This window comes from Salvia hispanica, chromosome 3 (genome assembly GCF_023119035.1).
Source record: "Salvia hispanica cultivar TCC Black 2014 chromosome 3, UniMelb_Shisp_WGS_1.0, whole genome shotgun sequence".
Classification (NCBI taxonomy): domain Eukaryota; kingdom Viridiplantae; phylum Streptophyta; class Magnoliopsida; order Lamiales; family Lamiaceae; genus Salvia; species Salvia hispanica.
In genome coordinates this window covers 48,933,972-48,945,401 of record NC_062967.1, presented here as the reverse complement: position 1 = coordinate 48,945,401, position 11,430 = coordinate 48,933,972, and the positions used below count along the sequence as shown (strand labels likewise).

The following is an 11,430-nucleotide window of genomic DNA, read 5'->3' as shown; positions in this document are numbered from 1 at the left end:
ACTCTACTTAGATTGATTCTATGTACTCAGACAGGGATTTCCTACCCTTACTAACAAGACTCATGCAATATAAACAAATATACTTCCACATGATTATAATTCATGTCAATTATATCTCTTCATGGACCAAGTATTAAGTATATTATAGGTTACATTTTCTCCGATTTTTGCATGACATATAAAATCATGCATGATTGTTTCAACTATTTTGTTAAACTAAACTCACACTATATTTCTCATTTTTTGACCTTATATAAGATAAATATTCATTCAAAAATTTAGTCTATGAATAATTTTCACTATTTGGATCATGAAGATCTACGTTAGATTCATCGCTTCATTGAATGAATTGGTGGTCCTGAATTTAAGGTGAAAATTCCATTTTTTATATTTCATCATTTTTCACAATAAATTCATCATGCATTTTATACTTTATCATAGTTCCTATTTTAGAATGATCTGGTATTCTGGTTTGTGGCAAACATATGTCAATGTATCACTTTTAAAATATGCATATTATTACTACCCCCTTGATTGTTTATATTTTAATTAGTTGAATATTATTGGCTACATATTTCATCATTACCTTCGTGTTGAAACAATTAAAGAGGAACTTGGGATTAGTTTAGTAGTGAAGAAGCAATAATAGTAGACATGAATGTTTTGTATGTTGGTGAAGTAACCACCCACTTTCCTTGCAGCCCCACTCATCCTTACTTAATTTATGGTGCATTCATTATTACTACTACTATTATTTAGCTAATTTTGATAAATATTCGGAATTGTCAGGACTTGCTAAAAGGCTAAAAGCAATGATATATTGTTGGGTGTTTCAATCTATTTCAAAGCTTTAGGGGCCCGCAATCGATGAGAAATTAATATCCAATGTTAATCATTTCGATTCAATGCAACAAACTAAGCTATAGGTCGATGAGTCTTACCCAATACAAATTTTAGAGACGTGGGTTGTCTCAACTATCTATTAATTACCCATGTGAATTTGTCATCACTTACTATATGCAATCAAATTGAATTTACGCTATATACTACATTTATGTATGACTTTTGCTAGGCTCTGGACTGGTCACTGGATACCTATTTTTTTCTTATATTAATATGGAGTATTAGCCTAGCCAAACCACAAATGATAAAAAAAATTTAAACATATTGCTATAGTACCTATTAAGCAAGAGATAGGGCCAAGTATCGTGCTTCATTTTGTGCGAATATCGAAATATTTTTGTAGTATATACAAAATTTAATGGGCCAGGGTATTATTTTTCAACAATATTAAAAAAAAATCAAAAGACAATATTATTAGCAATTAGAAAAATAAAGTCAGATATTAAAAGTAGGATAGAAAATTTGATGTGGTCTAACATCGGAAAATATCAACAGGATCATATAACATCAAACTCATCTGCACCCTAAATATAAATATTTAATAGACAACACAAGTTTTAATGCATAATTAGTTATATACTATGCAGTAAAGAATAAGTAGTTACCTATTTGGCAAAAAGTCTAAAAATATACTTTGTGTGAATTGATTTCATAGGACGAATAAAATTGACAAAAATGGATTATTTTAAGAACGGATAAAGTACATGATTTCTAGCCCAAGGGCCCAACAAAGGTTTAATTGTTAATCAAGTTTTTATTTCTTGACCCCAATTTATCTAACAACGGTTATCATGATTGATAATCTTTTTGCTAAATTACATTAAATTAAACTCATAAAAACAACAACTGAGCTTGCCTTATTAGTCATTATGGGCCTAAGATAAACAGCTAAAAATTGTTTACTACTACCTTTTAGGAGAATTTGTGTATCATCGAATTCATTACTATATTATTACCTTTTCATCTTTACATCCTACCATAAGCCTACCATAAGTGAAACACTTTTTTTCAAACACTCATTTAAAAAAATAAAATTACTTGTAAAAATAAAAGAGAATAATGTATAGAAGAATTCTCAATGATGGTGAGACATAGGAGTACTATTTATTTTTTTGTACCACCATATAACATATTCCACAAATTTTGGTGACCCATCGTTAATTTCACAATTCATAAAGATACAGATAAAAAGAATTACTACCATATGGCGAATCCTAACTAATATTCATAACAATTTTTGATAAAAAACATATAATTATAAAGTTTAATTGGATTAGTGAATCCTAATTAATTAATAATCTTAAAATCATAGAAATACATAAAACATTTCAGATTCAAAAAAATTGATGAAAAACTTTAAAATTAATGAAACATGTGCATAAAAGGAATAGAGGCACCAAGGTGTTTATATATGGAGTACATCATCACATGATTGTATGAGCTTTCAAAAATTCAGCAAAATGTTTCAATCTGCACAAAAAATGCAGAGTCTCTCTTATAATCATTCATAGAGTCAGGATGCCAAAGGCTCAATACAACCAATAACATCTCAGCTATAATTCACACAACACCAAAAAGAGTCGACAGTGAAGCAAAATTTTGGACCTCTCTAACTATCTCCAATAAAAAAGAATTATGAAGCATTTACAACAACTCAGGCATCTAAGAGATTTGCAGCAACCTGCAAAAGGTGCATTATATAATTTAGATTTACAGCATAAGCCAAGACTCGCTATGAAGAAAGCGCGAGCTCGGCCCAAGCCAGAGACGACGCCTTCATCTCTGCAGGTACAGATGTGTCTATGCCACTCTCCAACATGGTGCACAGCTCCACCATCGACGTTCTCGTGCTGGTGCTGGGACTGATGCATAGGTTCACAACGTCGCACACCACTTTCAGATCCTCGTATCTGAAATGCTTCAGCTCGGGATCCACCACGTACGAAATCACTTCAGGCAAATCCAGATATTCCTTGGCCTGCAATTACAATGCAACGGTGGTTTCGTTAAAACAAGTTGAGATGATGAATTTCAAGTGAGATGAGTTGAGAGAGGCCTACCCAATCCACCAAGCACCCTTTATCTTCGCAGTATGGAGGTCTCCCGCTGACGATTTCAAGCAGTAGAATCCCAAATGCATATATGTTTCCCTGGATATCGAGATTACGTCCTTCCATATTCTTTGGGAGAACACAAGCTGCACCCTCGTTGCTAATGGCGCCTGAGCTTTTCTCTGATCTCGAAAGAACGGTCTTCCAGCACTCAAAGTCGACGAGCTGCAGAAAAAGACGAGGGGTATCTACTAAGAACGTTGTTCCTTATTATGGGAGATCGACAAGTTATCTTGCCTTACCTTGGGAGAAAACTCATCGGTCAGATAAATGGAGCTCGAATTCAGATCAGATATTGTAAATGGCGGGTCAAGTTCGGAGTGAAGATACTTTAAACCCCGGGCAATCCCAATAACAATCCTCATGCGCCGAGTCCACGAGAATTGGCATGCTTCTCCATCTACACTTGATCAAAAAGTATCTGTCTTCAGCTGTTGTAACTATACCATGATGAAGATCTAAATTTTAAAAAGACAAAGAAATTACATACAATGAAGGTGCTCAAAGAGTGTTCCGTTCGAGGCATAATCGAAAACCAGCATCCTAGTAAATGGCTTGCTTTCCGCGCAATAGCCGAGCAATTTTCCCACATTCTCATGGTTCAATCTTGCCAAACCAGCCACCTGAATTATGTAACATGTTTCTTTAGGCATGTTTGAATCAAGCAAAATTTAAAAAAGATTAGAAACTTAGAAAAAGAACCTCTTTCTGAAAATAAAGCTCAATGTAGCTTGACCACTGTTCTTCTTTAATGCAAAGAGATATTACAGCAATCTCTGGTCCGCCTTTCATGGTTCCTTTATATACTAAGCTATCCGGAGACGAGCCAATGATGTTGCTGAAATCTTCACAGGCTATTTCGAGTTCCTGTCTCCTGTACCGTACTACATCCTTCGGTACTTCAGAATCTGCAAAAGCCTCTCGTTATTAGAAACTCAACACTCAATAAAGAGGAATTATCCTAAGCAAAAAATATTGGTCCTGCTGCACTTTTTGGTCACTGAGGGATTTAAAAATTCAATTGCTGTAAGTCAGGTTCGCAGACACAAACCTATATAAATTGAAAAGTCGTCGTCCTTGGCACTCGAAGACTTCTTCCACGGGATCATGTCTGAATGTCTTCTCTTCCACTTCTGGGAGGCAGTGAAAAGAGCAATGACAAAGAGAATGCCTACAATAGTTCCAGTCCCAATTTCAAGAGCCAAGAGCCACAAAGGTTTTGATGCATTAGTTCGATCCTTCGCTACCTCTGCAGTAGGCAGGTGCTTCGGGTTAACTGAATGGCCTTTAGCGGGTTGCACACTACCTGCTGTAGAAATCTTGTCAATTCTAGTGTCATGACACAACAGTATGTTAGATCCAAACTAATTCGAGATTTTCATAAGTTCTTTGCAGGATTTAACCAAGTCAAACAAAATACGTAACGAAAGCTAGGCATAAATCTGGATTGCCTACCACATAGTGCTGCAGATCGTTGCTTCACGTCTTTGTCTTGAAGGCAATTTCCCTGAAAACTTGTCCTATAATAATGAAATCAGATATTTAAGTAAATTAAAGAAAAAGTAAAGAGATAATAAAATAGATGAAGAGAAATGCAACAAAGGAGCTAATATACCTAGGAAGATATCCCAAGCACTGAGGTATGGTTCCAACCAAAAAATTGAATGAGAAATCAGCTACTTTTAGTTTGGAGGATCGACAAAACACTTTGAGCTGGCTATCTGAAGTATTCCTAATAATTGCATCAAGGAACAACATCCAGAGACAAGTTAGGTAAAGTTTAGCCGAACTAGTCATCTTTATGTTTAGCTGAACTACTAATCTGGGACATAGTTATGGCATCATTTTCTAACCATGGAAATGTGTTACTTTAGTAACTTTAAAGAAGAAGTTGCATGATGATAAAACCCTAGAGGTCAATCATATTTAAACTGAATATGTTAATACCAAGTTAGTGAGACAAACACATAAAAGAGCTTTATTCTTACATTCCATGTGAATCCGAGGTAGAATCTGAACCATTACCAGGCAAAATGCCCCCAAGCTTATTCCTATCCAGTCGAAGCTCCTCAAGTTGTTCCAAGTTCCCAAATTCAGGAAGTAACTTCCCCGTCAACCCATTGGATTGAAGATTTCTGTAAAAACAGAAGACAGCCAAATGCTAAGAGGAAAAGTAACGGGCAAGCAACAGAGAAAGGATACCACAAATACACTGATGTCCTCAGCCATATTTCACTAACATTTTCACAATGCTGCTTAAGTTCCCAATCTCGTGCGGAATTGCTCCTGTGAGCTGATTCGAACCCAAGTCCAAAACCTTGAGGTTTTTCAGCAGGCCTATTTCCTTAGGAATTGCACCAATCAACAAATTTCCATGCAAAATTCTGCTCATGAACCACATACATACTATCAGCCACATATATCGAGCGACAACAGCTAGTCTCGTACATTTGAGAAGACAAGAGCTTACAGTTCTTGTAAATCCGAGAGCTGGTACAAGTCTGGTGTAATAAACCCCTTCAAAGACTTGCCAGACACATTACTGCAAAACCAGGTAGCATCATAAATGGCAAGTTATGCTGTGCACAATGGTACATCTTACAGTTTTTCCACAAATTATTTAAACCAACATTCTGCAGAATCTTTTGCTCTTTCACTAACTAATACTGGCAGAAAATCTTACAGCTTTATTACATGATTGCCACCGATGGAACAAGCAATGAAAGGCCAACCACAAGGATCGGAGTCGAGAAAATTCCAATTCGACAACACATGTGTGGGATCCTCCAAAATCTCTCTCTTGAAGGATTTCAAAGCTTCCACTGAACATAATCCATAATGTAAGACAAAACCAAACACATAATAAAATCTGCACTACAGTATTCAGCTCAGCTGTAACCACAGTCTCACAAATACATTATAAAGTACTTATCTATGAACAACTATAACCCAAGATCCACTAACACAGAATCAAACAAATATCCTACATTTCTTCAAGAAAAACAAACAGTAATCAAATAACTACCAGTCAATGGTGTACTATACATAGTAAATCAGCCAAGAATCATGATGTGTGGATCAAATTGAACAAATATATTACCTTCATTTTGGGGGAATGCGGCACCGTCTGCCAGAAAGAGTCCTAAACTCAACAAAACAACAACTCCAAATGAAGTAAACCATCTCATCTTTCAATCTGGATCATATACACACTAATGTTCTTGAAGAGCCAATCGACAAAAACAGAGTGAAAGAAAACCCAAAAAGGAATATGGAGCTAGGTTGTTCAAGCACAGATAAAATCCAGCCCAAATGTGGGTGTTCAACTGTTGTATCAACAATGAATTTAAGGAGTCCCAACAAAGAATTTAAGGAGTGCCAACAAAGAATTTAAAGAATTAAAAGAAAAGAACAGAATAAGAACCCAAGATTCTATCTTTATTCCACGCGGAGAAAAAAAAAGAAAAATGAAAGAGAAGAATGCGAGCTGCAGAGCCAAATCAGGAATCAAAATCAGTAACAGCAATGAGAGCGGCGAATGAGAAAGTGAAGTTCGTAAACGAGCAAGACTTTGATTCAAAGACAGGATTCGTTTCAATGAGAGAGAGAGAGAGGAGATGAATAGAATGAAAGACTGCGATTTTACAAACACCAATGCGTTGGAGTTTGACAGAGAAGCTGTGGAATGTCTTGCTCTGTTTTCTTGAGCAAAATGACTGCAAAATCTGGCGGTTGTGATTCTGTGTGTGTGTTTGTTTTATTTAATTTGCGTTAATTAGCTTTGATTAATGAGAAGAATAGAAGAAGTTGAAGCAGAGCCGATATACGGGGAGTAGTGGGATTAGTGGCGTAATTATTAGTATTATTTTATTATAGATAATGATTGTGATTATACGTGAAGCTAAATCTAATAAAATTTTCAGAATATGGACATTAGCATTACACCAAACAAATAAAACCATCTAAATATTTAATATTTGACTCTTAAATACGATATACCCCTATCAATCAATCATTCTATACGTAAAGGAATCTATATGTAGAGGAGAGTTTTGAAAATATTTACAAAACTGCCTATAAATATTATAATAAAATAAAATAAAAACTTTATAATCATGAATCATAAATTATAACTGCCACGTCAGTGAATCGAGAGGAGGAACATCACGGAAGCAAGAAGCTGAAACCTAAGGCTAAGAGGAGGTCTAATGTGAAGAAGATTGATATTTGCTGACATTCCATCCTATGATAAGTTTTGACACCAAATTTCGATGCTGTAAGTAAATTTCTGTAAGTAACTTTATAATCATGAATTCAGACCTATTTTATGAGAAATTGTTTACTGTACTTTCCAACGTAATTTCATGTCATTGAAGCAAGATCTGCTCCTCCGTTGTTAACTGTGCTGCCTCTGCGACCAACATGTGTCTCATCTTATACTTTGCTCTACGGATGATCGTTTTAATACATATTAATTATTATTTTGTGCATTGTAAATTTATTTTATTCCTTATTTTATTGTAGTTTTAGGTGAGGCAAACGGCTTTAAGATGACAAACAAGTTTTAAGTTCTGCTCATAGTTTCTCCATCCACCCTAAGAATCCATATTGCACCTTATAACATAAATAATAGATATGAAATACTTTGATTTGATAGGAATGTTGGTGCACATGTTGATTTAAATGGAGGTAGCCTTAGTGGCGTGTTGTGTCGGAACAATCGGCTCGAAATTCCGCACACGAGGTCGGAAATCATCTCGCATTGTGTTTAATTGAATGTTTCTTTGCATTTTGTTTCAAGGGTTTTAATGAGAGGAATTGGCGATTCAATTGGGGAAAAGGAAGTGATTCATTGCATTTTACTATAGTATTATTTATGTATTTAATTTCTCTTTTATAAATTATGTTTAAAAGTCAATTTATTTTATTTATTCTAGTTTTTAATACTTTCAGTTGTTTGACCAATAACTGAATAATCTACGCGTTGATGTAATCAAAATCTTAAAATTCATCTACTTTATCATATTTCTCTGAGTTCTATTTATCTATTTTAAGTTATGATCTATTAAGTCTAAAATCTCAATTTATTGATGGTCCAAATAGTATAAATTGATTACAATACTTAGATCACTAGTCTTTTGTTGATACAATATTCTTGTTTGCCATAATTATAAGTATTATAATTGCATCATACACTTGCAGTTAAATTATAGACTAATTAATGATGCATCAAAGCTCGATCTCAATAAAAATACAATTGCCTGCTTCTTATGTTTTGTAACTATTGTTTACTTGTTTTTGTGCAACACATAACATATGGTGATCTTTGAATGAATGGCTGGCCAATAATAATTTGATCAAAACTAGAGTTATTTATATGCAAAAACATAAATTTGTGACACATCTATGCTCGTGATACTACTTTGTTAGGACTGTTGACTGCATCTTACTTTTATATTGTTCGCTTTAAGCCGAATTCGTTCGCACGAATTTATTTTTTTCTAGTCGCTCTCGAAAGAATTCAGACTAATTAGGAGTGAAGTATATACTACTTCTATTATCTTTCACCCATCTAATAAGAGATTGAATTTGTAACCCAACAATGTTCATATTTTTAAACAATTTCTATGTCACCTAAAAAGTACTTAATTATGTTGTATTTAGTCTTAGAAAGGTTGGAATTTCTATGGAGTACTTCTGCATTTGTTTTCGGAGTAAAAGTTGGTAAGATATTTTACATTTTTTCATACTTACATTAAATGGAGTTTGTAGGAAGTTTACTCGTCTAATTTGATTCATTAATAAAATTACCAACTCCTTATATAATTAGGTTAGACGACACATCAAAGGCTACTTTAGAAACGTTGACGCTGCAACCCAAATTTTTTTCCATTTTTTTGTTGGGGTGAATGGAGTGGGTTAGTTAATATTTTCTTTTTTTAGGGTCAGATTAAGGCTATATTAGAATCTCTTTCTTTTTAACTTGGTAAAAAGATAAATTTAGATTTCATACTTATTTATAAAGAAAGTCTCAATTTTAATTTTTGAACGTCCCCAAGGAACCGGTCATGCATCTTAGAACTAACTTATGAGTTATAGTATTTGACAACTTTTTTCTTTACAAAATTATATGTTTTGCTCGATTTTGATACTATAATATTAGATATAATTGGTATATCTATGATTTATATTCGTTTAGCAACGAATTGATAACAGATTAACAGGTGTTAGATGAGACAAAAATTTCATGGAATAAATACCAAACACCGACACACCTCCTTTGTGCCTCCATTTAATAATACTCTATAGTGTAGGACCGTATCTTAAATTTAAAGCTCCACACGCTTTTACCCTAAAATTCTTGAAGGACATACCTCCACATTGTTGTCTTTTGAGGGAATACACAAAATATCCAGTTGAATACTTGTAATTGTAATTATCTGTTTATCTCTATTTGTGATTTCATATTTCTTAAATAAACAATTATGAGTTGTAAGGGATAAATGCGCAGACATGCGAACTTAATAATCAAAAGTTATAACTTTTGCCGAATCCTGCGCCATTAATTATGGGTCTTTCTGGGCACACATTTTGAAAGCACCGCTAAATAATTGAGGAGAATTTCAAAAAATAAAATAAAATAATACTAGTCCCTCTATCATATTTCTAAACGAACCATTTTTTAAAATTGGATGTTTTTTAATGAGTTAGGGAGAGAATATATTTTTAAAATAATATTTTTAATATGTGTCATTTGAGTGAGATGGAGTGAAATATAGTACTAGGAGTATTATTTCGAATGAGATTGATAAAATTAAATAATAAAAATAAATAAAAGAAAATAATAGAAGGATTGTCAACACCTTATAAATGATATCTAGTGTCGGCTACCTTGCATAAAATATCGATGATCTCATCGAAGTATAAATTTTGCTTTTGAAAGAAAATAATAGTAATCAATCATGGAAGAAGAAATTTGTAATCTTCAACTAATCCAGCTGTTAACCACGAACTTTGCATAATCGATTACGAGAATAAAATTTAGGAATATGTCACGCGTTCATGATTTTCTGGAAATTAGTCTTTTACTTGTATTTTATAGATTCAAAACAAAAAAATAAGAATTAAAAATTAAATTAAATGGGCTATTTCAAAAAAATGCAGCTAGAGTGATGAACATCCCCAATGTAGAACGACTTATGATTTATTTCCATTCACTTGCTATTATATCTTCATCCTTAATTTATAGTACTTGTAAAATAATACAAACAAATATAATTCTGGAAAACCAACAACATTACAATAGTCAAAATGGGGATAAAAAAGCTACTCCAGTATACAACTTCACATCAATATTTTATGTACATTTTGACATGAATATTTAAAATCTAGACCGCGAACAAATATCTAGTAGGTATCTTAAAAGAACCATTTCAATTATATAAGATCCAATATTTACTTTCTAAAATATATTTTTTTTTTCTCAAATTGCTAATCAATAGTACTATCCCACTAGTTTGTTTTTATAAGTGTGGGAAAATCGTGCATATATTTATTGACAAGTGAGAATAAAAAATCGGACTTACAATTATTGCATTTTCTCGTGCTACCAAACGTGCATTATAAGGCAAGGAGAAAGGACAGGCTTATAATTATGCTATATTGCAATGCTAATTAGGAAATAACGTCATCTTTATTCATTTATATATAGCCAGCATTTTACAGTGAAATATGGTGTCACACGACTTTGTTGATACTCCATAAGAAAAGGATTTTTTGATCAATCCGTTGAACCCAAATCGAAGAATTAAACACTTGACTCATCGCCTAATTAAATTAATGTTTTATTATAATTCATAATACTAAATTTTCCAAAATGAATTGAGGGGTAAGTCAATTATCAATATAATTTTCTTTAGGAAAGAGAAAAAATAACGATTTTTATATTCGTTTATTTTATTCAGAAATTTCAACTTTTGAAGCTTACAACAAATGTAATAGGAGTACTTAACTTAATAATGCAAGAATTTATAAGTCTTCAGTTTAGGGATTTCTTTAGCTTCTAAGTTTGTGGACTGAAGCGAAGTCAGCCCAGTAAGTAATACCCATCACAGCTATTTTCCACAACCACCTAAATATTCTATATTGGGCCAAATAATGATTTAACATAACTCTTATTACAATGGACCTCTTTACTTATTGCAAATTTATATCTTGCGTTTATATTTAACAAAATATTCTCAAACTTTTTTTTCAGAATTAAATATGATATGATAAGCAAAACTGTTGTAACTTTATAAATATGAAAAAGTTTAGTAGTACTATGATATTTCAACATCTTATAAATACATGTCAAAGTTAGATCAATTCGGTATCCAAATCTTAAATTTTTTAAGGAGCACCTCAGTTGGTAAAG

The 11,430-nt window shown here is 33.0% G+C and overlaps 1 protein-coding gene across 2 annotated transcripts; it reads right to left on the bottom strand.

Moving 5' to 3' along the window:
* Positions 1-2,364: 2,364 nt before the first annotated feature.
* LOC125209064 (probable LRR receptor-like serine/threonine-protein kinase At1g63430) lies at positions 2,365-6,773 on the bottom strand. 2 transcript variants are annotated; one of them, XM_048108655.1, is made up of 13 exons: positions 6,115-6,773; positions 5,698-5,836; positions 5,485-5,556; positions 5,255-5,398; positions 5,003-5,149; positions 4,630-4,746; positions 4,470-4,534; positions 4,066-4,323; positions 3,717-3,922; positions 3,505-3,637; positions 3,257-3,414; positions 2,964-3,179; positions 2,365-2,881 (listed from the first exon to the last, which is right to left on the bottom strand). In XM_048108655.1, the coding sequence occupies exons 1-13, from the start codon at positions 6,200-6,202 to the stop codon at positions 2,636-2,638; spliced, it is 1,989 nt and encodes a 662-aa protein (XP_047964612.1). In that variant the 5' UTR covers positions 6,203-6,773; the 3' UTR covers positions 2,365-2,635. The 2 variants fall into 2 exon arrangements, with proteins under 2 accessions (XP_047964612.1, XP_047964613.1); XM_048108656.1 differs by having other exon boundaries at positions 4,066-4,320.
* Between the last annotated feature and the right edge of the window lie 4,657 nt (positions 6,774-11,430).

Coding starts and splice junctions, on each gene's coding strand:
- LOC125209064 (XM_048108655.1), bottom strand. CDS start 6,202: ATGAGATGGTTTACTTCATTTGGAGTTGTTGTTTTGTTGAGTTTAGGA. Junction 3,923..4,065: donor CGACTTTTCAATTTATATAG/GTTTGTGTCTGC, acceptor AGGCTTTTGCAG/ATTCTGAAGTACCGAAGGAT. Junction 3,415..3,504: donor ACTCTTTGAGCACCTTCATT/GTATGTAATTTC, acceptor GATCAAGTGTAG/ATGGAGAAGCATGCCAATTC.